Below are 27,123 nucleotides of genomic sequence, written 5' to 3'. Positions count from 1 at the left end.
GTCGAATAACAAGTAGATTGGCTACAAAAAATTATTTAACCCCTCTTAAATGTGGATTTTGGACTGCCCCGGCTCACAGGTGACACTCCAAAAAATGAAATAAATAATAATAATAATGTTCAAAAAGTAAATTAAATTACATAAATTGAATTAAAAAAATAAATAATCAACAATTTTAGACAAATTAATGTTGAGTGCATTTGCCAAGATAAACCATTCAGCTGTTACCAAAGTTACTGTAATAAATAAATAAATATCTTTCAGATATGGGACTTTTAAGTTTATCCATAACTATAATAACGACAAAACACTATGGTGACCTGTTGAGTTAATTTAGGCAAACCTGTTGCCCATTTTGGTGCTTTTTAATGAATAAATGTGACAACTTTTGTCTATTATTTTTTGTGTAATGTTTATTGCTATGAAATTGTAAAAAGCTTGACCTCCTTAAAGTAAACTTTTGCTAAAGCACCTCCTTTCATTTTTTTCCGAGAGAAAAAAAAACGGGGCGTTAAATAGCTCAAATCACAAAGATGGTTTAACCTGCCGTTTTGAGAAATGATTTAGCTAATATTTAAATACTCTTTTGATGCAGCTTAACCGCGTTGCTTGTATCACGCAGCCATTTTTGAGCCCATTTAAATGTTAAACGTAACTTTAAACACTTAAGTTTAACTTATGTAGTTTTGGAAAGACCGTTTACTACTAACTACGCTTGCGACTTGTTCACGCCAAAGCATCTCGAATGAACATGTTTACGCAATGCCTCCCCCCGCTCCAGTGCAATGGTTTGATCCAGACTGTTGCAATGCCTCGGGAGCGCGCAGATACATATTGAATACATTACAGCAGAGCGGCTTCTGCTATAACGCAGGAAGGTTTCGCTTCAGTGCAGACTGATGTGTGTTCTTAACAAGTCGGAGCACAATATAGATATCTCGAAATGCATGTCGCAACAAACAGTTTCTTCATTTGTTTCCTCTCCATACTCGTTCGTATGTACCAATGTAGCTAGAAACGGGGGCTGTAGACATCCGCGGAGCACCTTTATGTGGAGTAATCTGAAAGTTCATTGGATCGTGGGCCTCGCGACGACACTTGTGTGTTTTGCAGACTCGACTCATACATTGTTTTCCAGCGCGCGAGGAAGCGAGAGGACAGATTAAGCGATACATTGCCGACAATGAACGTGGAATTACCTCCAGTTGCAACATGGCTGCTGCTTAGATGTTTATTGGAAAAGTTCAGCCCTGAGCATTAAGAAAGTTTTTAAAATAATCCACGTCGCAAGAAAAGAACTTTTCTGGCTTAACTCAGCTCTGGATTGGACTACACGGGGAATCGGAGCGAGTGTAGCTCGCAGTCATTCAGTTTGGTCCCTGCATGACAGCAGAACAACACCGAGGGCTTTCCGTGAACACCCTCGCTTTTAACAGCATTTTCGACTCGGTCAAAGACTTGTGATCTTACAGTAGATCATGCATTTCTCCATCCCCGAGACGGAGGTCCGCTCCGATGACAACGGATCGACTTATGTGGTAAGTATGGTGGAGGTCAAATAAGCGACGCGTCTAGCTTTTACATTTGGAGACGCTGTAGAATAGCGATGCTTTGAATCGTTGTTGTGAACGAATCTTTTCAGTGAATGAAGCTTTCGCTGACTGGCGGAATTTGAGGAAACATGTCCGTTCATCCAGATCCTCATATGACTCAGTCTCGTCCACAAGAAGCGGAAGAATTATTATCAAGATATTAAAATGACAGATGAACGTAATTTCTTAGTTCATTTTGGCTATCGTCGTCTTTTAAAATCCTTCACACAGTTGACAAAATGGGGGTAATTTATAGATGTATTTGAGGGTAAAATGGTAAAAAAAAAAAAAAAAAAAGCTTTCTGGAGTCTACTGTAGATATGCAGTTTTTAATAAAGGATAATTAGACTCGTTTTAATCTTGAAATACTCGGTTTTTATAAACGAATTGGTTGAGTGAGGGATTTAATGACTCAGGCATTACACTCAACACAACCTGGCAGGATAAGAATAACGATTCAGTAAACAAAGTTGAATAAATATAGTCAACGGATATAAAAAAAAACTACTAAATATGAATATGGACTAGATATGAGTACTCATAGATCTATTGGAAGAGTATGGCTCATGTTTCTTTAAAAGATATGTACATAATTTGTCATTTTAATTTCAATCTTACATTTCAGTCTATTTGATTTCATTTCAGTCTTAAAATTGCAAGATTTGATATGCATTCTTTTACAGCTTAATGAACTTTACCTTACAGCTTATTAAAAGGCACCAAAAATGATTGAATTTGGAATCAGATCAGGAAGCTTTGCTCATGAATGTTCAGAAACACTCCAGCTAGCATCTTCTATAGTTGTTGTTGTGTGAATTGGATTCACAAGGTCTCAGTTCTTCTGGCATCTCTCCCGCAGCCATATGCATTGCAAGATTGCCATTTCTTTCAGCATAACAGTTATCCAGCCTAACTGGAAACAAAGCTGGCTCGCTATGAAGACATGACACTTCATTCGTCTATGAAACAGCGAGTAGGGCCTGTCAATAACAGACAGCTTCAGTTTGGCTCCTGAGGTTACATCTGTATTGCAGTGAACTGTGGATTAATTACAAAGCATATTTTGCCTGAATCCTTCCTCGTAGGTGTCTGCAAATGTTGTGCAGATGTGCAGCCTGTGGTGTTGACTCTCCTTAGCCACCAAATGATTTGAATAAGGGCTGAGATTATTTATGAGCTCCACTGTGCACATGGATGCTCTCAGCACTCTTAAAACAGCTCCAGGAGACCCGCACAGGTTTTAATGCACGTACCTGAAGATACTGTGAATCATTCCTAACAGACTGACTGCAAACATTGTTTGTGTCGATCTGTGACTGTGATTCAGAGAGAATTTCTCCATCACAGATAGTCCGTGACGTTCTCAATAGATGAGTCTTTCAAGGCCACTGAGATATAAATTGGTCAGATGTATGAATCACACTGACTTTTTACTGATTTTATATTTTTGTTTCACTTTTGATCGTAAGTTATTTATTGTTTTTCATAAGTGAAACATTTTGCATAAACGGGTTCATCCAGTTACTGGTCAAGAGGGGGATTGGGAAGATTTTTTTGTTTTGCTTTTTAACGTCTCTTCTGTTCAGCAAGGCAAATACAGTCAAATTGTGAAATATTGTTTAAAATAACAGTTTTCTGTGTGAATAGGTCTATATTTTAAAATGTTATTTATTTTTGTGATGCAAAGCCGAATTTTCAGCAGTTATTACTCCAGTCTTCAGTGTCACATGATCCTTCAGAAATCATTCTGATATCCTGATTTGCTGATCAGGAAACATGTCTGATTATTATTAATGTTGAAATCAGTTGTGCTGCTTCATATTTTGCGGAAACCATGATACAGCGACATATAGTTCTTTAATTGATCAAAAGTGTCAATAAAGACATTTATAATGTTACAAAAAAATATTCAAACAAATGCTGTTCTTTTGACATTTCTATTCATCAAGGAATCCAGAAAAATCAAATGTATCACGGTGTCCACGAAAATATGAAGCAGCACAACTGAAGAAGACTGGGGTAATGATGCTAAAAATTCAGCTTTGCATCACAGAAATATATTACATTTGATTATATTTTCAAATAGAAAACAGTTATTTGAAATTATATTAATATTTAAAAATTTTGTATTGTGTTTTTAATCAAATAAATGCTGCCTTTTGTTAGCAGAAGAGACATTCAAAAACATTAAACTGATTTAAAAACCTGAGATGGAGTGCTTTGTTGTTCTCAATTGTAGGTGGTTTTCTTCAAACATCTAAAGCACAATGTTGTTATACTGTATATTTGTCTTATTCTAAATTTGTCTTACTCTATATTCGACAGGAAGTTGCGTATATGCTTTGGAGCCGTTCATGTCTCCAAATATGCATACTTAGCCAAAATGCCCAAAAATGAGTGGGCTGCGATTTTAAATGGCAGACTTCCTGTTCAAAGACAAGGGCAAAAAAGTATTGTATTTCCTGAAGACTTGCATACTCATTCTTCCTTTTTTATATATTTCACGACAAGTAAAGGCATGGCAGTTTCATCCTACCTCAGTAGACTTGTTCTAGCTTTGATATCTCTGATGACTCATATGTATTAGACGTGTAGCGTGTCAGTAATTGGGTCATTGTGTGCTGTATGTATTTGCAGAAGTGTTTTTAAGAGCATTGATTGCATGTGAATTCTGTGAGGTCTGATGAGACCATTCTTATAGTATCCACAGTAAGATGGAGAACATTACACAACATTCTCCTGAAACAAAGAAAAATATTTTTGGGTCAGAACTGCTCAGTATTTTATGTGACTTACTCGATTTGATTGCAGATTTTAAACGCCACACGACCCACAAGAATGCCTTAAGAAATGTTTTTCCTGTGTTTCTGAAACGGCACCCTTCATATTTGGTTTCTCCATTCTGAATTCAAAGTTCCCTAGACGCATTTTGATTTGTGTCTAGTTTAAGCATTGCTCGTTTTTAAGTAATAGGCCAGTTTCTCACTTACTTTTCAACACCTAAAGATGACAAACACCAAAATGAGTAGTCAAAACAATAACAAATCAGGAAGTCAGACAATAGTGCAAAAATGCAGTGTTCCTCAACACCAAAACAGTGAGCTTACTTTCCTTTGACAAAAAATGGTGGCAAGAAGTCCATGCATATCGAAATGTGATTATTGTGCCTTTCTGGTTGTATTTGTTGGCATGGATGCAATATCAGCAACAGCTGGAAAGCTTCTGGGGAGAAAAAGAAAATGGTGAACTGTATAGCCTTGGTTTCCAGGCTCAGTAAGGGATAACCACTTTAGAAACGTCTTGTTTTTTGTGATATGGCTAAAATAATAACAAGACACAATTGACACATAGTCTTGGATTTTAGTGGCAAAATGTGTTTCACTTTAAAATCACTAGCCTGTTCCCATGTAATAACTTGATTTTTGTGTTGGAAAAAAAGAGTTGATTTTCTTTTTAATAATGCACATGGTTTTATTTCTATTAGTAAAGCCAGTGTCTGGTTATTAATTGGACTTATTGAATATATATTGAGTGTTTATTTATTTTATTTGATGTACACTACCATTCAAAAATTCTTGAAAACGAGGAAATTAATACTTTCATTCAGTAAAGATGCATTAAACTCATCAAAAGTGACAGTAAGATATTTTGAGTTCTAAAATCTATTTCAAATAATTTCTGTTCCTTTTAACTTTCTATTCATCAAAGAATCTTGAAAAAAGTGTGTCATGTTTCCACAAAAAATATTAAGAAGGACAACTGTTTTCAACATTGATGATAATTTATGAGAAATTATTATACATGTAATAAATCATTTTTTTTCTTGAGTATCACATCAGCATATTAGAATGATTTCTGAAGGCGTCATGTGATTTTGAAGACTGGAGTAATGCCTGCTGACATTATCACAGGATTATTAAATTATATTTTTAAATGTATTCAAATAGAAAACAGCCATTTTAAATTGTAATATTTCATAATATTGTTGTCATTTTACTGTATTTTGAATCAAATAAATGCATCCTTGGTTAACACTGTATTTAAAAAAAATTATAATAATCTTGCTCCGAAATATTCAGTGTTTAATTTTATAACGTACAACTGTTTTTCCTTCTGCAGGCTTACAACATCCATGTGAATGGTGTCTTGCATTGTCGAGTACGTTACAGCCAACTCCTGGGCCTCCATGAACAGGTGAACACACATTTTCATCACAACCTTCATTTCAGAAATTAGAATTGCACCCATGTTTTTCAAGGATTGACGCATGAAGCTGTTTATTTCAAAACTGTATTTAAACATTAGTTACAAATCACTGGCTATAAAATCAACCACTTAATAGTCAGTTAATGCTGTGGATGCTGAGGTGTGAAATGTGTTCTGAAAATGCAACGCTTCACTGAAACTGAGGAAGTCCAACATAATTATATCAAAATTACAGTAGACCTCACACGCAGTATGCTTATACTGAAAATCGACTGTTGTGATATTAAAACTACAGTTATTTATATGAACGTCTGTTGTATTATGTACTGTTTTGGATGTGACTGGGCTCTCTGCAGTTAGCCTTAAAATATCTCTAATTTGCTTCAGATAGTACTGACGTTGTGTGAGGAAAAACACATTTGGACAGGATTATAATCACAAAGTTGGCCTGTGAAACACAAATTCAAAATGGAAAAATGTAGCTGTGATCATATTCACCAGTACTGAGTAGGTCACAATGGTGGGAAATATTTTGAGTGGTCACCCACTGAAAGCGTCCTTATTAAGGGATCTGCCTGTAACCAGTCTACACCTACCAATTTCACAGACACTAAGTTTCCTCATGAATGAGAGAGAACTTCAGTGATGTCACCATTAACAGCATGTTGTGTTGTTTCACCGCCACTGTTGCTAGGTAACAGGGCGTTGAGGGCCTAGTCAGATCATACGTGGTCATATGATGCAATCCGTAGAGGTTGTCATGGTGTGAGGCTTGCGTTTAACCCTTAAAATGGGCCTTTAAATGATCATAACTCTATAAACTATCCTTTTGTAAAAAATAATAATAAATTATATATTATGATATTACAATTAAAAAAAATTTATATACAAACAATCTTTCCATATCTCTCTCTCTCTTAAAATTATTCAACAATTCAACATTTTTCACCAAATATTTATTTTATCTTATTTCTACTCTATTTCAATTATTTTTTTAGTACTTTTAGTTTTAGTTATCAACACTGCTGAATATATTTCCATATGATTTTCTTATTGTGCTATTGAATAACATCCCGATAACACAGATGGAGCAACAGCAGGCATAATTTTAGTAGATGCTGTGAAGTGTAAACAGATTTATTAGCTTGGTGCCTGAGAGACCTGCAGTCAGCATGTAGGACAGAGCAGTGCACAGCGGCCAAGGGCAGGCAGTGGTCAGTTTAATTGTGTCCTCTGAATAACCAAACATTCTGTTTTCAGAGTTTGACCTCATCAATTTAAAATTAACTTCTCTCCTTCTATCCTTTCAGATAAAAAAAGAATATGGAAATAATGTGGTGCCGGCTTTTCCGCCAAAGAAGATCTTCACCCTCACACCGGCTGAAGTCGATCAGAGGAGAGAACAGCTAGAGAAATACATGCAAGCTGGTGAGAAGCATCTTCTTTCGTCTGAAAAGTTCACTAAAAAGTTTTGAGACTAGACTCTAAACATTACAAAATTCACTTTTAACAGATATACAAATATACAAAAAGAAATACCACTCAAAAGTTTGGGGTTGGTAGTATTTTTTAATGTTTTTGAAAAACATCTCTTATGTTCACCAAGGCTGAATTTATTTGATCAAAAATAAAGACATTCAGCATCATTACTCCCATCTTCAGTGTCACATGATCCTTCAGAAATCATTCCAATATGTTGATTTGCTGCTCAAGAAATGTTTCTTATTATTATCAACGTTGAAAATACGGCTTAATATTTTCATGGAACTGTAATGTGAGACCCTGGACCACAAAACCAGTCTTAAGTGCTGGTTTTTCGAAATTGAGATTTATACATCTTCTGAAAGCTGAATAAATAAGCTTTCCATTGATGTATGGTTTGTTAGGATCAGACAGTATTTGGCCGAGATGCAACTATTTGAAAATCTGGAATCTGAGTGTGCAAAAAAATCTAAATATTGAGAAAATCGCCTTTAAAGTTGTCCAAATGAAGTTCTTAGCAATGCATATTACTAATCAAAAATGAAGTTTTGATATTTACGGTAAGAAATGTACAAAATATCTTCATGTAACATCATGTTTACTTAATATCCTAATGTTTCTTGGCATAAAATAAAAATGGATATTTTTGATCCATACAATGTATTTTTGGCTATTGCTACAAATATACCCCAGCGACTTAAGACTGGTTTTGTGCTCCAGGGTCACATATTTTTTAAGGGTTCTTTTAATGAAGATAACGTTTATTTGATATTCAAACGTTTTGTAACGCTATAAAACTCCTTACTGTCACTTTTGATCAATTTAATGCATCCTATTAGCCACCTACTAAAAAAAAAAAAATATTTTTTATCAGCCTTCATATGTGGTCATATAATCTTGTAATTTCTGCTCTTCCTGATGAGGACAGAGCTTGTTAATGTTTTACATTGACATTCATGTTAACGTCAGGCACACTGTAAAAATAGAGGGCCACCAGTGTTGTACAGCATTGAGGATTTTTGCCATATATGTAGCTTAACAGGTTATGAGTGAGGTTTTCTCCACACAAAAGGAAATCAACGGCGCTGGCAGCACCAAGAGCCGTTTGCTCTAATCCATTCCAGCACTGGCACTTTCCATCGAACAAGCTAAGCCTTGTTGAGCTTATTTGCTCACAGTCTGGAGCTGCTCTTGGCTGGGGCTCCCTTCAGTTACATCATTGAGAAACATGGTTATGGAAAATTAACCGATATAAACACACAAGCTGTTCAGAGCGAATATTTCGTTAGTTTGTGCAAATGTCTTGTGGTTGTTTGGTTGTGTGCTATATTGGAAGTAAAAATAAACATAGTTTATGTTGGTCTGTTTGCTGCCATCATTTTTATTTAATTTTTTTTGTAGAACTTAGGTTATTATTAGTCAGGGAGGCATGGTGGTATTTTTAAAGAAAGACTGCATTGTATAATCAGATTAGTTTGTGTTTACATGATTTTGACAAATGATTTTTAAAACATTGAGGTTTTTCATTATGGTTCAATTGAGACACAAGAATAAAAAAAGTTGTATTATTATCTCAATATACACAAAACATTCTGACAATCATTCCCAGAGGAAATTTGTACCTTGAACCTTTAAAGGCCTGTCACAGACTAACCACATCTAATACTTTGATAAAAACAATGCCACATGCATTGGCCTTGCTGTCGAGTACCATTAATGTGTTCAGTTTGCTACAGCAACTATTTTGGGAGGTTTGTTTTGATGAACTTGAAAATTCATTTGAGTCACCACTCAGAAATGTTGAACTGTATTTTATGGGTACGTTTTGATAATGAGATTCAGAAGTTAGGGTCAGTAAGAGTCTGTAATGTTTTTGAAATAAATATTTTATGCTAATGAGTACTACATTTGTTTTATCAAAAATATAGTACAACTTGTGGTGGCAAAACTGAATTTTCAGCATCATTACTCCAGTCTTCTGAGTCACATGATCCTTCAGAAATCATTTCTGGAAACTGCATTGGCTTTTCTTATTATTATTCTTTGGAGAATAAAAACAACATTTGTTTGAAATAGAAATACTTTGTAACAAATGTCTTTACTGTCACTTTTGATCAAATTAATGCATCATTGTTGGCTAAAAGCATTAATTTCTTTACAAATCTCCAAACTTTTCAACGGTAGTGTAAATGTTTAGTTAAATGTTTACTTTTATTCATTATATTGTATAATTTGTGTTTCCACAAACAGCATGCTATTGTGATTTAATAGTAAAATTGTAAAAACAATTGCCCCTGTAAGTAGGGTCAATTTATTTAAATACATTTATATATTTGCTTGCATTGTAGTGACTGTTAATAAAAAATAAATAACTTGATCACTTTGGAGAAGGATGGCAAGTTACAGGTTTTGATACCTATAATAAAGACTTTATTTTCTCCCTGCAGTGCGTCAGGACCCCATTCTGGGATCCAGTGAGATGTTCAACAGCTTTTTGAGAAAAGCTCAACAGGTAGAAATTCTATAATTAAATTCAATAATTTCTATAATTCTGCCTTTCTCCAACACCCCCCATTTTTTTTCTACGAATACTGCCATACATTTTAGGGGAAAAAGGCTATTTCCTGGTCATCCGATAAAAGGGTTAAACTTTAGTCAGTCTGATTTATCTCGTTTCCTCATTAAGATATGCTCATGTGTGTTGAATGAATATCCAGTCCATTTGACTCTCTCACTTCCTTACATTCCTCTACCATCCTGTACTACATTTGTTGCCTGAATCACATAGATTGCATTCATTCTTCAGGAATTAAATTCCCCAGCCCACATAAATATTGACAATTTTGCAGTCAGATCCCGTCTGTCCCCCCCAGCTGCCCATCAGAGAGCAGTCTGCAGGAACAGAATAGGAGATTAGACTTGGCCTTGCGTTTTCATTTTCCAATCTCTGTAAAGATCAGCTGCTGCTCTGAGACCCTCTGCCTCAGCGGGAGATGAAACGTGCAGGAAGAGGGGGGAAAAAAGATGAATTTGCAAAAAGCAAAAGATAGGATAGTGAAAGAACAGTGACGCTACTTGTTATTCATTAAAAAAGTCAGCAATGTGGGGTTTTGACACTTATTACCAAATAACTCCTCTAAGCATGTATATCTTGCAATATCTATACACAAAGCTCAAAGCATTACATTTATTCTAAAATGAAAGCGCCCTCTGACGTGAAAACTGAAATACACAGGAAATGAAACTGCTCTATGTGAGGTTTTTTTCTATTCCGTGTTCCTGAAATGTGTGTGAAAGGGTGTGATTTAATGTTATCCATGCTGCAGGTTCATCAGAATATTCTGAGATCAGCTGAATCTGACAGGAAGCATCAGAAGTTGAATTAGAGTTCAGCATGAAGGTGTTTCCCCAAACCCTTTTTAAAGTGCATTACTGTTTGGCTGTGCTGTAGGAGACCCAGCAGATTCCCACTGAGGAGGTGCAGCTAGAAATCTACCTGTCCAATGGGCAGAAGGTCAAAGTCAACATCCTCACATCGGACCAGACTGAAGATGTTCTGGAGGTGAGAATGTTGTTTTGTAACTGTTTCCAAAGCACTGCTTCATGTTCTCCAAGCCTATTATTATTGCCAGGTTTATGCCTTTGTTATTTTGAATAGTATTGTCTATGGTTTACTGACATATTTCATTGAGCTAACATGATTATCCTGTATTTCTATCTGCAAAAAGACAGTCAAGTTTATTCCTGTCTTCAGTAAATTCATATGGTCAAGGCTAGAAATACATAAAAACAGGACACACTTTTCTTTGCTTTTACAAGTTAAGGATTTATATTTGTTAGGGCCTTAAAAGTTAACACTGCTAATTACATTTATTTCTCAGAAATAAGTATAGTCTTATGATACAAGCCAAACCAATAATGTTTTGCCAAGTATGAGTGGTTTCTAGCTATTTTTGCAAATTTTCTTTGTAAGGACAGACAGACAGACAGACAGATAGATAGATGGAACGATCAATCCAGTTTCTTTTTTATATACGCTGCTGTTCAAAACCGTTTGGGCTCAGTAAAGTGTTTTTTTTTTTTTTTTAGGAAATTAATATTGTTTTATTAAATTGATCAAAAGTGACTAAAGATATTTATCATTTTTAAGGACACTGGAATTAATTTATAAATTAAAAAAAAAAAAAAATCACAAATATATTAAGTTTGCAGCATTACTACTAATGTTTTTTGAGCAGCAACAAAATAAACATATTGGAATGATTTCTGAAGGATCATATAACACTGAAGACTGGAGTAATTTCTGATGGAAATTCAGCATTTTCATAAGTCATATTATTTCAGAAAATTACGGTTTACTACATTTTTGATCAAATATATGCATAAAACATTTAGAAGGCAACATAGAACATTAACTACAAGTCAAAACATTTTGATTAATCATTATTTAAATGTTTGACATTTAATATAGACTTTCTTCCTTTTTTTATGAAATGAATACAACATGTTGTACTTTGCCTGTGTTAAAAAATAGAAAGCAGATCATGTGTTTCTTGACTGATTCTTTACTTAGACCTGCTCTCCAATCAGAAAACACATACTTGAGCCTGGGTTTTAAGGGCTTTAAGGAGCTCTTTGTGGATCATAGCTTTCCCACGTGTAATGGCCGATCCAAGCTCTCATTAAAATGCACCCTCCACCCATATGCAGCATGCACTGCTTTCTCCTGTGCTATTCAAGCACACTGATGGCCCAAAGCGCCCTTTAGCACCTGATGGAGGTGAGAAAGTCAAGTGTTAAACATAAAACAGGCATAAATGTAGTGAAGTGTAAACTGATCATGGGATCTGCTTGGATGTAATGTTTAACATCTAAAACACAACACTCCTATTGAAGAAAACCATCCAAAGCACTTTTGAAAGTTTGGGCACAAGAAGAAAAGGTTGTATTTTTAAAGCAGGTGTGCCCAACCCTGTTCCTGGAGATCTACCTTCCTGAAGAGTTCAGCTCCAACCCTGATTTAACACAACTGCACCAACTAATTAGGATCTGAAGGAGCACTTGATAATTAAAGACAGGTGTGTTTGATCAGGGTTGGAACTGAACTCTGCAGGAAGGTAGATCTCCAGGAAAAGGGTTGGGCATCCCTGTTTTAAAGAATGAAACAACATCATGTGTACATGATATGATTTGTGTTCTTTACCTATGAATACATATGCAAATCTTGTGAATTGGTTTTCTGTTGTCTCTTGTTGGGTAATGATGTAGATGAATGATTTTTGTTGTCTTTATCAGGCTGTGGCCTCAAAGCTCGACCTTCCTGATGAGCTGGTGGGATATTTCAGCCTCTTCCTGGTTGAGGAGAGGGGGGATGGGGGCTGCACGTGTGAGTATAATATTTGACATTTTTTTATTTTAAGATCTTTTTAAGCATTTGGTAGAAATCGTAAGATATGCTGGCATCAGATGTGGCCTGCTGGCTTTATCTGGAAAGTGGTTTGGCTGTTAGTAAATGGTATCTAAAAGTCAACATACTTCCTCTGGACTGAATATAAAAGCGGTCCTGGGATCTCAAAAGAGAAGTCTGTGTTCTGTTGAGATGGCCGCCCACTCTCCACAAAAGTAAACAGAGGTCAAGTACATGAAACTTTGGTCAAGCTGTTGTTGGCATGGCACACACAGCTCTGCTGTAGGCCTGTAAAGCATGTTAGACAAACACCGCTGTTATTATTATTGCTCATACTGGCTTAGGGATTGAACTAAACCCAAAGCATAAGTATTAAACTTCTGGTCTGTAACCTGTTCTGTTCTTTTTCTTTTTGTGTAATACCTCAAATTATGCAGCAAAACCCCTCATACATTAAATATTGAAGCACCCCCTGAGATTTAAAGTTAATATTTTAATAATTTACATGCATATATTCATAGTTTTCTAATGTCATGGTCACATGACATACAAGTAAAAAAAATCACATGTTTTAAGAACCCAGTTACAATTGTTATTTTTTTGTTACCTCTAATTATAAAAATGAATTATTGTTATAATATAGTTGTACTGTACCAGTGCTATTTTAGTATCATTAATACACAGTTATAGCTTTTTAATTAATATAACGTTTATTTTATTAATGAAAATGTTTTGAGGGTATTTTACTTTATAATAACCTTGTAGAGTACAATAAGAAAGTAAATATTTGATCATTCCAAAAAAACTCTAAAAACTTATGTTTACCAAAAAATTGGAAAACCACATTTGGGAAAATCCTATTCTAACCAAGAATATATTGATTTTTGCCTTGCCATCAATAAGAGGCAAACAAAGTCCCATAGGGGCCTGAGCCATATCAAGGGACCAGTTACTTTGGAGTGTTGGCCATTTTTACTTGACTACCCAGAAACTGCATATGCTAAAACCTTTCAGAACAACATGGCAACTGTATAGTAACACCCTGTCAACCATGTAACATGTTATAAACATGTTACCTGCTAACCAGTTATCAATATTTTTTTGTATGCATTGAAACATAATACCTTTATTTAGCTTTATGGTAAAACAAGGCATTATGACCTCTGAGAAGAAAAAAACTACTGCATTATAGTTGCCTAGAGGTTGAAAAACAGCATGAAACAATAGTTCAGTAGAAATAAATGTGCTTTTCTCCTTAGTCTGTTATAAACAATGTTTGTTGAGACGTTGTTGGCAGGAGTAAATGCAACAGCAGGAGTATTCAAATTGGTTGTCACCGTATTGATTGATTGCGTATGGCCTGAAATGCTCTGTGCAGAGAAATTTTACTTTCTCCATCTGAAATTAAACCGATTATACACTCACTGCGAGGAATTGTTTGCTCGAGATCATATTTAATCAAATTTTGGCTTTAAGCGTCTTTTCGAATGACCAGGATTGCGTAATTTGTTTTATGAACACCCCCCAGGGACAAAATAAATGAATTTCCTCATTTCAGAGTTGTACCCTGCAATATGTGCCATTAGTTTAGTGCAAAGGGCAAATTAATTTGTAAAGAATAGGCTATTTTGTCCTTGATTGTTCTGCTTCTGCTTCCAATTCTGCTGTCATTGTGTTACGGAATTGAACATCTTTCAAAGGATGAATCCCTAGGAGAGCAGTAGAGTTATTGGAAGTGGAATTATTTTTTTTTAGACTTCACAGACTTGGTCCAGTTCTTGAAACTGAAGGGCATCTCTTCACTGATTTTATGCAGATGTCTGGCAGTCGCTGTCCTTGTCTGGTTGTAATGTCGTCGTTTTGTTTGTGGAACTTTCCATGTCTCCTTTTTTATATGAGCTGTCATTGTTTGACTACTTTTAGCACAGAATCATCACGCATCCCTGAAGAATGACATGCTATGTGCCTCCCACGCAGTTGCAAGATCCTCACCTGAAACCGGCTTAATCCTGTCAGATTTGATGAAAAACAGTTCCCAGAAGAATCCTCCACAAAAATCAATCTGGCATCCTGCCTGATCTTGGCAGAAAAATAAATGCCTGCAAACAAAACCTGATTTTCGATTGAGTGCCAGTGGAGCCAATATCAAGAACTGTGTGCCAAAAACATGTCAGTGCTAAACACTGAAAAATCCTACTTTATTATTATTATTATTATTGCACCATTTAGAATATTATGTTTTAATCATATATTAGTTATACTGACAATTCATAATAATAATGATAATATAAATAAACACTGTAATTATTATTACTATTATTATTGGCTAATACTATTTAATTAAAAACAAAACGGAAATAAAAAAAATATGTAAAGTATTTTCAAATATATTTTTTTAATTTACAACAATTTTGAGATCTTTACAGTGACAACTATAAGCAACAACCATGCAACCAATTAGAAACGTGGTGATAATGTTTTAATACATATGTATTTATTAAGACATTCCTATCACATAATACCATTCTTGTCTTAACATGCTGTCTAATGTCAGACCTCTGAAAGGGTAAGCCAAATAGTAGAATGACAAGTTGTGACGGCATGCATTATGCTATAGATCTAACTGTCGTCTCTTCTTCTTTTCACACTCCTGTTTTTAATTATTCTAAAAGCTCAGTGCCCATTTCAGTTCAGTCCCTGGCTTCCATCTCTCCCTCTTTCCCAACTCGAGAGAAAATGTCTTTTCTAACAGCTGCAGCATTTATTCTCTCCCTCCCTCCCTCCCTCCCTCTGTTCTTCCTTCTCTCTCTTGCACAAAGTGATAAACATGTTATTGTGCCCTCTACGGCTTTAGCCAGATGGATTCTCCCCCATCTCTCTTTGTTTGTTGTCATTGTTATTACTCTCCAAATGTCCTTGAGTCTGAAGGCACTCATACATTTCATCTGGTCTCTCATTCCCTTGGCCAAACCTCTCCGACCTCCCACGGTGCCCCAGACGTGAGAAAACTGCAAGAATTTGAGCTACCCTACGTGTCCATCACCAGCCTGCATAGTCCCGACTACCGAATCGTCCTCCGTAAAAGGTACAAAACTTATTTTGGAAGTAAGTTTTTTTTTTTTTTTTTTTTTTTTGGTTGAGCATTCGGTCCTACAGCAAAGTGAACAATAAGACTACATTTATGTAGCCTAGAGAGGAAGTTCTTATTAAAATTTGTTAATTGTCCTTCTAAATCTATAACAAAAAACAGCCTTTTTAAAGGGACAGATCACCAAAATATTAAAATTCTGTCATTTACTCAACTTCATGTTGTTTTAAACCTGTATGTCTTTCTTCTTTCTGTGGAACATAAAATAGATATTTTGGAGAACGTGTGAGAATCCTAAGCCTTAAAAGGATGCAAAAGCACCATAAAAGTATATACTTTAAAGTCTACGGAAACCATATGATAGCCGTACTGTGAAGAACAATTCTGACCAGTTTTATGAACGGAGTCATTGAGAAGATCATGAACTTTAATGAAAGCATCAAGAAGAGCTAGTCAGGATGCTAAGAAATAGTTATATTTTAATAGTTCTTGTAGTGAACAGGCCTTAAATGATGATAGAATAGTTTTTGTAGAACTATCCCTTTAATAGAGCTTAAACTTTCCAGATTTCCAGTTTAAAGTCCATGAGTGCTTCCCAAAGTATAGCTTTAATGGTGAATGTTTTAACAAACAGCTCTCAAAGGGCTATTCAACACATGGATATTTGCTTTAGGAAGAGGTGCCCCACAAGGTTCAATCTTCACTGTGTGTATGACTAGAAAGGCTGTTTTTGCCTTCCTGTTGTAGACGTGGGTATGATCATTACCACAGGGGTCTGATCATGTGGTTCTGTGCAGCAGTAGTTTTCATATTTGCACTTTAGACTTTTTGGACTTGAAGACAACTTGGATTTAGACATCTCTTTTATAACTCAAATGGTCTCTGAAGTACTGTGCTTTCCAGATTTTCTGAAGTGGTTAAAGCAATACAAACGTCATTATTTATTTGCTGGAAAGTGCACATCCGCATGCAGCATATAAATGTTGATGTTTCTAGTGGTGTATTAACTGCAGTATTCATCAAATGCCCTTTGGAGTGTGCGGTTTATGTAATGGAATAATTAGTGAGAATCAGGGGAGATTATTTATGTAAAATCTCCAGCAAGGGCATTGAAACAGCATGTGTTTCACCATGTGCATTGGAAGCAGGTGTGAAGGTGTTATGTGAACAAATTTCCCTTTTTTAGCACATTAACACAGCTTAGCAGAGATTATTTTGCTAAAAATGTTTCCACTTTCACCACTTATACGTCCTTGGTGAGCTAAATCTCACACCTCTTCATCTTGTACTGTTGGAAAAGGTGCACAAGATGCTGGCGTGTTTTTCTTTTCAGTCCCCTCAGAGGAACTGCAGGCCTCTTGACCTACTTTACAGGAGAACAGACAGTCTTCAGCCAGATCCCACCTGTTCACTACATCAGGAATGGAATATAGATCTGGCTGCTGACAGGCAGGAAAGGGTAGAAAAGCACAGGAATATTTTTTTAAAGGAGATAAATGAAAAATACAGCTACTCAAAAGTTTGGTGTCAGTAAATGTATTTTTTTATTTTTGAAGGATGCAATATCAAAAATTCTGATAAGCCATTCTGACTTTTTTTTTCTCAGAATTGAGACATAAATTCGCAATTGTAAATTACAACGTCAAATTCTGAGAGGGAAAAAGACCGTTTTCAGAATTGCAACTTTATTTATCACAATTGCGAGTTTAAATCTCCCTATTCTGAGTTTTTTTTTAATTGCAATTGAGTTCATGTCTCACAATTCTGAGTCAGAAAAAAGTCGCAATTACCCTTTTTTTTTATTTTTTTATTTTTTTTTTTTTGTGGCAAAAATGGGCTTCCATACGGAAGTGAAATTGAAGACATTTATAATTTTACAAAATATTTTTATTTCAAATAAATGCTGTCGTTTTGACATTTCTATTCATGAAATTTAAGAATCCAGAAAAAATATTAGTCAGCACAACTGTTTTCAATGTTGATAATAAAGTGTTTCTTGAGCAGCAAATCAGCATATTAGAATGATTACTGAAGGATCATGTGACACTGAAGGCTGGAATAATGATGCTGAAAATTCAGCTTTCAGTGTCTTCAGTCATTTTAGGAATAATTTACATAATTTTTTTTATTTTTTAACAGTTTTAGTATTAAATACAAAAGTTATATTAAGTTATTTTCTTGATATTACCCATTTTACTGTATGGTTGATCAAATAAATGCAGCCTTGGTGAGTGTATGAGACTTTCAAAACATGAAAGAAAAAAAAAATTTTGAATCAAAAAAAAAAAAAAGACAAAACATGCTCCCATGCTTTTTTCTGCTCACGACTGTCATGTATAGTTTAAAAATGTTCCAGCATCAACCAGTAAAAGCATTCAAATGAGATTTAACGATATCCATTTTTGGCTGCTATGTGAACAATATCATAGTTATTAAAGATTACATCATTGTGCTCTTATAAACTCTTCTAAAACTTACTTAACAGACCTCGTTCTGCCCACGGCGTCATGAGAATACTTTTTGACATATGGACGGTCAAGATGGCCATTGAGCTGAAGATTGCTCATTTGCCAGATTGTCGTGTGCTTCTAGGTAAATGAAGACATACAGTGCAGTAGTATTTGTTCAGTAACTTCTACACTAGTATTGCTGTGCAGCTATAGACAGAAGCTTCATTACAGGACAGAACCATTAATGTAAGCCATTAAGTTTAACTTAATGTAAGATTTGATTAAAATTCTACTACTATTTGTAAGCTGCCGTCTAGTTGGATCCTCAGGCATGCGTACAGAAACAGTGTGATTATGCAGTAAAATGCAGTGCACAAGATTTTAAGTTGCTTTAGTGCTTGATGGTCTTAGATGATGCATCAGAAAGCAAATGTGATCAAAGAGGAGGAAGGTAAATTATAGTATTTCCCTTACATAACTTATCATTATTGTCTCCTGCCCTATTCTTAGCTATTGGGACACAGCGTACGACAGTGATGTCATGGATGACCGTGTGGGACTCAACTTGTTATATGCTCAGGTAACCGTCTCCTAGTTTAAAAGCTACTCTGTGTTTGGTCCATCGCACAAAATGTTAATATAATCTGCATAACTGTTCCGACAAATAATGTGGCTCCTGTTCTGATGGTCAAAAAAAAGTGTTTTTTTTATTTATTTGTGTATACAGTTATTTAGACTTTGTGGGAATCATCCAACATTGGCTTATTTATAGTTGTCATCATCTTTAAAAACTAAATTAAACATTTTTATTAAAGGGATAGTTCACCCAAAAATGAAAATTCTGTCATTAATTACTCACCCTCATGTCGTTCCAAATCTGTAAGATCTTCAGAACACAAATTAAGATATTTTTTGATGAAATCCGAGAGCTTTCTGACCTTTTCTTTTTAGTTAAGACATTGTTAAAATAGTCCATGATGAATGAAGGTCTTATGGGTTTGGAACGACATGAGGTTGAGCAATTAATGACAGACTTTTTGGTTGAACTATCCCTTTCACTTAATGCAAATAAACATTAAATAAATAACATAACACAACTCCAAAACTAACTAAAATAAAATGGAAAAAAGTTTATTTTGATACATGATATATTATAAATCTAAAAAAACTTAAGTAATTTACTGAATACCAACAATACCAGACTACTGAGAAATTTATACTCATTAAACATTTTAAAATAATGCTAGTTTTGTTAACTTTTTGTTGAGTATTAACTTCTAACCATAAAATATTGTTAAAACTTAATGTAAAACAGTAAACATAGTGCTCCATTTGTTAACTGTAGTTAATGCATTAAGTTTCTAGCATTTATTACATTTTAGATAATGTACAAAAATATATATTATAATTAAATAAACTGAAAGTAGAACTGAAAACTAACAATGAAAATTAAAAAAAAAAAAAATAGAAATACCAACTAAATTAACCCTGATTGCATATTCAGCTGGAATTTATGGAAAAACTGCACAAATCTTCCTTGAAAACAATTTATTCTGTCAAGTTCAGAGTGAGAGAAACGTTTTTTTTCCCTCTTTCTTCCACTCAGACGGTGTCTGACATAGAGCGGGGATGGATCCTCGTGAACAAAGAGCAGCACAGACAGCTGAAATCCCTGCAGGAGAAAGGCTCAAAGAAGGAGGTACGGCTGAGCTCCGCCACACACGTTATTTGATCTCCCTAGTGTCTGTGAGCTGGAAAGAAATTGACTACTTCTATAAAAGCTGAAGTCCATTCTCAGACGTGAATCTATTACGTTGAAGCCTCCAGTAATTTGTGTCTGTTAGATAATCATCTGTCTAATTATATTTTGTCCCACAGTTCATCAGATTGGCTCAGACTCTGAAGTACTACGGCTATATCAAGTTTGATCCCTGCATCACAGATTTTCCTGAGAAGGGCTGTCATGTTATAGTCGGTGCCGGCAACAACGAACTCAACTTTCACGTCAAATTGCCCAGTGATCAGATGAAAGAGGGCAGCTTCAAAGTCACACGCATGAGATGCTGGCGGGTCACCTCATCTGTAAGTTGGATTAAAAAAAAAAAAAGTATTTTACAATAATGCAGACATCATTGCAATTTTGCATTCAAAAAGGTCCATTGTTGATGTATGAAGCAAGCAGACTGCTTATGTTGGTTAACATCGCAAATTATTTTAACCGACATGAGCCAAATCTGCATGGGGAACTTTTTTACCACATGTGAAACTCCTGATCAAATGGATTCCTTTTGAAATTACTTGATTTTGCTGAACAATGGTAAATGCAACCATGCATTTAGCAAAATCATACAAAAAATTGTCACATTAGCCACAAAAGCTTGTCTTCAGCAGTTCCTAAAGTGTGTGAATAGTTAAGTCAAATGAGGTCACATTTTTAAAGAAACAACCGCACCACTTGTATTTTAAACATAGTTGCTTAAATTAAACCGGTATTTTTTTATCTGCTTTTAATATTTTAGAAATAACAACTTTATTTTAGCCTGGAATAGTTGAATCTCTATAAAAAGCTTTATTTTGTTAAAATGTCAAATAAAGGCAAACATTCAAAAAACAATAAATACTTATGTAATGCTTTTTGCTTTAAGAATGTAAAAAACTGAAATCTGTACAATTTTGTTTAAATATACTAAATAAATATAAAATGCTAGAAATAAAAATCTACTGTTTTAAACGCTACAAATGATTTTAGACACCACGATATAATAAAATGAATAAATAAAAATAGATTCAGTGAAATAAAAGCAGAAATGTGACTTAAAAATGCTTTATTTTTCCAAATGAAAAGTAAAACTATATAAAAACTGAAATTCAATTTTGTCTAAATAAATGAAAAATTAAATGCTAAACATAAAAATCAAATGTTTTAAATGCTACAAGTAATTTTAGACATTATAATGTACAGTATGAAAAATGTATCCAGTGTTCAGTATAATAAAGCCTTGTTGTATTTATTTATATTCAAAAAGATATGTACTACTTTTTAAGGTAAGGGTGCAGGAAAACTTGCTTTTGCGTCTCCAGACTACTCTTTTCTCCAAATTCCTTCTATGACTGTCTCTTCAGGCATGTCTGGTTGGTCTATTTCGGAAAAAGGGAAGTTGAAACGGGGATGACCAAAAAAGCCACTTTCAGCAAGGAAAAGATACTATGTTGTTTGTCTCCTTGCTCGCTTATAACGATCAGCTACCAGACACTCATCCATCTTTCTATTGATATTTTTTATTGGAATCTACTAAATGTATGCCTTCATGGTTTTCTGCATCCATTTTAGTATACCAGAATTAGAGACAATCAATATCTTCATTCTGTATCTAAAAGAATTGTTCTTTCTCATCCCTTGTTTTTAAACAGTAGATTAACAAACAAATGTGCCATATTTCGTAGCAATACCTAAAAAAACATTAGCGAGAATGTGAAAACGCTTTGAATATTTTCAGTTGGGTCCAATACAAACACTTTAATGTGTATTGGAAGTTGTTTTTGCTTCACTCTGCAGTGGTCTTGGCTTAGTCTTTGCCCTGGAATAGCAGAGTTGTGTTACTAATGAGCTCAGAACGGCCATCCTCTGAGACCAGGACCTGACGCTGAGGATGCTGGGACTGCGTAGCCATGTCTCTCTAATGGGACTGACTGAGTTTCCTGTGTCTGTGTGAAGAAGACAATTCTAATGAGACACTTTTTTTGTTGTTGTGCTGATGATGCTATGTAATTATGAGGACGTTGACATTTAGAGCAGAGCTAATGATGACTAATTGAGCTTTGAAGGTAATTGCCATGTAGAGGAGTTTAGAAATGGCCTCTATAATTGCCTCGACACAAATAACAATGATTATGATGATCGTATTTGTGATGACCCGGCCTGATTCTACAGCAGGTGCCTGTGGCGAACGGTACCGCAAACCCAAGCAGTTCCAGTAAATGTGACGTGAAACTAGAGCTGGCCTTCGAGTACTTGATGAGCAAAGACCGTCTGCAGTGGGTCACCATCACCAGTCCACAGGTCAGCGCAGAATCAATCGATGATATTGAAATTCTATAGTATTTTGTCTAAATAAATTGAAAATAAAATGCTTAAAATACTTTTTAAATGCTGCAAGTTATTGTAGGCATTAATTTTGAGATTTGCTGAAGATTTCAAATGTTATCAAATTATTAGTGTTTTTAAAGATTAAATTTAAGTGAGTTTAGATGGCGGCAAAGGTAAAAATAGTGAATGAGCCTTAATTAAATATCCAGTAGTGACCAATAAATGTTTGCCTGTTTGAGAATCACTGGACTGAGTTTTTTTGTTTTTCCCCAGGCTATCATGATGAGTATCTGTCTGCAGTCTATGGTAGATGAGCTGATGGTGAAGAAATCTGGCGGAAGCATTAAAAAGGTCAGTAGGTCTATGTTTGTCATCTTGTAAAGACCTGCCAAATATCTGTGGAGTTTCTGAAATATCTTTCAGTCGGTGGATGTATCTGTGTTTGATTCATTTAAGAGCTTGAGTCTTAATTTGTTTTTGCTACATGGGACTTGCATGAGGAACCATTTCAGGATAATCTGGTCTTAAATGTTGGTTAAATCGTCAGTTTGCTAGAGAGACTTGAGCAAATCTAGCTGTGGAAAACTGAGCTCACTTTAAGTCAACATGAAAGTATATTCAAAACCCAATTTCCACTTCCTTAAAGGATCGGTTCATTTCCAGAATAACAATTTCCTGATAATTTACTCACCCCCATGCCATCCAAGATGTTCATGTCTTTTTGTCTTCAGTCGCAAATAAATTAAGTTTTTTGAGGAAAACATTCCAGGATTTTTCTCTATATAGTGGACTTCAGTGGTGGCCAATGGGTTGAAATTTCAAATTTAATTTTTAGTGCAGCTTCAAAGGCACTACACAATCCCAGCTGAGGAATACGGATCTTATCTAGTGAAACCTTCAGTCATTTTCTTAAAACAATCAAAATTAATATACTTTTTTAACCACAAATGCTCATCTTGCACCAGCCCAACCTCACGCAATAGTAAGTGGAAGTACTGACCCAGTGTTTACAAAGTGAACGTGCAAAGAAAGTCAAACACCCTTTACAAAAAAGATAAAACAACAATGTTGGAGGAGAAAATGAGGTGGAGTTTTTCACCCTACTTACCTTTTTGAACTGAAGTACACAAACGAAGAATTAACTGCATGTAACCTTTCCAACTTGATTATATAAGACGTGAAATTGTGGACACGCATTGCAGAGCTAGTGCAAGACAAGCATTTGTGGTTAAAAAGTATTTAAATTATTTATTTATTTTAGAAAATGATCGATTGTTTTCCTAGATAAGACCCTTATTCCTCAACTGGGATTGAAGCTGCATTGAACCTGCAATTTGGACCCTGTATTGATTGTTTTTTGTGTCTTTTCTTTTATTCTCTATATTGACTTTATTTGTATATGTACAGTGCTTTGGTATACACTAGCTGTTTTTAAATGTGCTATAGAAATAAACTGACCTTGACCTTCAACCCGTTGGCCACCATTGAATTCCACTATATGGAGAAAAATCCTGTAATGTTAAGAAATTAACTTTGTGACTACAGACAAAAAGACATGACCGTCTTGGATGGCATGGGGGTGAGTAAATTATCAGGAAATTTTTATTCTGGAAGTGAACTAATTCTTTAAAGTCACCATGTAACAGAGAAGTCTGTCACTTCACCAGAAGACAGAGTTATGCAACATTGTGATTTTAAAAATTACAAGTCAAAAAATAAAATGCATGGATGAATTATTCACAATAAGATCAATAACTTGCATTTAGAACATTCTTAATGTGGCATATTGTGGCAAATGCAATTGCACTCAATTCAAGGAAATTGGTGCTGCATACCAGAATACAGATTTAAAAAAAAATAAGCCTTGATGTCAGCTGAAAACGAAAGTTGTTTCAGTGCTAAACTATTTTTTTATTTTTCAGGTTTTCTAGTTTTGATAGATTTTTAAAGACATTTTTCTCTGCAATAATATGCATCTATGAACCACGTACAATACGTTCAGGAATGTTTTATGAAAATAAATGTGGTCAATTTGAATTTCATGTCTATTTAAAGGGCATTTTCTGTCTTTTTCTCTAAGTTTGTGTGATTTGTGTTTCCAGCAGATGCAGAAGAAGCGACTGAACGGCTCGTTCCAGCGCTCTGACAGTCAGCAAGCTGTGAAGTCTCCTCCATTACTGGTGGGCACTGAGGTTTTTGCTAATGCGGAACACCTCTAGTTTTGTTATGGAAGATGTACCATTGTTGATATGTGATATGCATGACTGTTTTTCAGGATTCTCCTGATCCCAGCCGTGAACAAGTAGTCAAACTCTCTGTGAGTTGTCAATGATTTTCATTTCCTTATAATTAACTTACAATGGAAATACCCTCTATACTTTTTAAATTTATACTCTGTGTATGTATGCTGTTATTATTTATACACCATTATAGTATTTATTATTATGAATTGGCTTATATTTTCACGTTTTCAGTGTTTAACTATAGTTAAGTCTAGCTTTATTTCAGTTTTAGTTTCAGTAATTTACTTCCAAGGCACCATTTACAATCTAATATTTATATTTTATTTCAATTAGCAATTTTTTTTTTGTTATTTATATATTTATCTCCTGTTTTTTCTATTATTATTTATTTTTATTTCACAGACCAAGCTGTCTTCTGTCTCCCTGAGAGGACTTAGTTCTTCCAACTCAGCCAGTGACATCAGTGGCAATGATTTCCATGGAAACTATGCCTTTGAAGGAATAGGGGACGATGACCTGTGATGGAGTCATCCTCAAAGACTGGACTAAAGGAGACAGATTAATTTAGCGGTTTCTCTGCGATGAGTGTAGTTTAATAGATGCCCAGTTCTGCAATATTGTAATCCATTTTTGAAAGAAAAAAAATAATTATATCAATGGTCTCAAAAATGGCCTGTGAAGTACATAATTTTGTCTCTCATTACTTTTATGAGAGACCTCAGATTCAGTGCTCGCTCAATTAAAGTAACAAAAATTGGATAATTTCAGATTTGAGGCATAATTAGAGACAACGTCAACGTTTAAATTAATACAGGATTACATAGGCACCTCAGGGCAAGTTGCTACATTCAAGAGAGGCTGTGATGAAAGTTTCTTCTGAAGACAGGCTTTATTGAATCGTACTTCCTTACTAGAGACACAAAACTGTGCTTTTCCTCTCATGTCATCATCTGGCAGACACAAAATTCCTGTTGTCTCATTTTCTCGACTGCTCATGAGCTCATAGTTGCCTACTAGAGTAAGTTCCATACCAGCAAACTGTGTTGATATGTTCCTTTTAAAATCAGTTGAGAATATTATTTAATAGAGATGTGCTTCGTATCGTTCAGTGTGCCAGTGTTGCTCAAACTATTGCGTGGTAGCGGCAATATGACCCATGGTGTGGTAGATCTCAGCAGCTTCCTGTTGTTTTTTTTGTTTAGTTTTTTTAGGAGGGGTAAACTCGACCTGATGCCTACTGCATATTCATTGCATATCCTGGATGAAAACACAAGATCTTTATTGTGGCCTGCTTTCTCTCTGCCTTATGCTGATTCAGACGCCTTACAGTTTAACTTCTCGAATTTCAAATTAAATGTAGCGCCGGGCACAAGTTGACTAAAAAGCTTCTCTCACTCTGGCCTCAGCTGTGTCCTGAAATCTCGCTTTGTTTTGGTGTGTTCGGCAGGCCGGCTTGCACTAGCTGAACTTTTTTTTTGCACAGTATTAAGTAAGATAGATGGCTTGGGTATTTATTGAGATAGTAAAACTGTGGGAAAACATCCTGGAACATTTGCAAGAGGTTTGTAGGTCTGCTTTTTTTTTTTTCTGAACCAATATATTAAAAATGTTACTCATAAATGCCAAAATGATAGTTCACTAAAGCATTTTGCACAAAAATCATGGTAATGTCACTTTTTTATAAATGTACATGCAATTTAAAAAAAAATATTCCGAATATTTACTAATATCTGTATTATCTTAGTATATTACAAACAAGTACACTTGATCAAATATAATCCAGGCTATGTAAAAAAATAAAAATTAGAAACTAACATTTATCAGTGTTTACAAAATTGTTGAAAAAGAGTGTTTACAAATTTCACATCTAAATTTCAGTGATTGTCTTAGTACACTTTATATATTTCATTGTGAAGAATATCATTCCAGACTTTGTTTTTCTTTTTATTATATACATATAATCCATTTTGTATTTTACTAAATACATTGTGGCAATCATCTCAGAGGACTGTGATCACATGGTGCTTGGGAAATGGCTGTATTTTACATTTATGCTGAGTTTTTGACTGCAATGATAGTCATATTGAATGACATCCCCATATTCTTCATCCCAGATATATATATATATGATTCCTCCCAAGTGCGGAATGCGTTAAATGCGAAGGTTGTTCTCATGTCTGTGTGCTGTATGGCTGATAATTTTTGAGCTGATGACTGCAATTTGTGATTGCCATGTTCAGTATGTTCACCAGCATCATCATCTAGGATGAAAAGGGTAACCATCTATACTCTAAAACCCTGTACATCGCTCATAAATCAGTATGATTTATTTTTCAAATTCTCACTTCATTTTAAATCCAAGAATGGAAGTTAGAGCCTTCTGGGTTTCAATAAATTTAGGTGCCAAACGATGCTCCTCCGTGTTGTTTTCTGTTCCTTGGTTTAATAACCCAAGCGTGATGGGTATTTTAGCATGTGTGATTATCATATATGGGGTTGCCTGTAGACACTATGCTTAGCTACAGAGCAAAAACCCACTAACGGTCCAAGGTCCTGGCCAAGAAAACA

General features: G+C 35.0%; 1 protein-coding gene across 2 annotated transcripts; it reads left to right on the top strand.

Annotated features, from left to right (window-relative positions):
* Positions 1-779: 779 nt before the first annotated feature.
* snx17 (sorting nexin 17) lies at positions 780-26,966 on the top strand. 2 transcript variants are annotated; one of them, XM_079375135.1, is made up of 15 exons: positions 780-1,538; positions 5,712-5,786; positions 7,109-7,226; positions 9,728-9,792; positions 10,732-10,842; positions 12,576-12,666; positions 15,685-15,772; positions 18,736-18,805; positions 19,832-19,924; positions 20,104-20,307; positions 22,157-22,285; positions 22,586-22,663; positions 24,418-24,492; positions 24,588-24,629; positions 24,958-26,966. In XM_079375135.1, exons 1-15 carry the CDS (start codon positions 1,479-1,481, stop codon positions 25,075-25,077), a joined length of 1,419 nt encoding a protein of 472 aa, XP_079231261.1. In that variant the 5' UTR covers positions 780-1,478; the 3' UTR covers positions 25,078-26,966. The 2 variants fall into 2 exon arrangements, with proteins under 2 accessions (XP_079231261.1, XP_079231260.1); XM_079375134.1 differs by having other exon boundaries at positions 24,415-24,492.
* The last annotated feature ends 157 nt before the right edge of the window (positions 26,967-27,123 follow it).

The sequence above is a fragment of the Barbus barbus genome (genome assembly GCF_936440315.1).
Source record: "Barbus barbus genome assembly, chromosome: 24".
Taxonomy (NCBI): Eukaryota; Metazoa; Chordata; class Actinopteri; order Cypriniformes; family Cyprinidae; genus Barbus; species Barbus barbus.
This window is presented reverse-complemented; position numbering and strand designations above follow the sequence as displayed.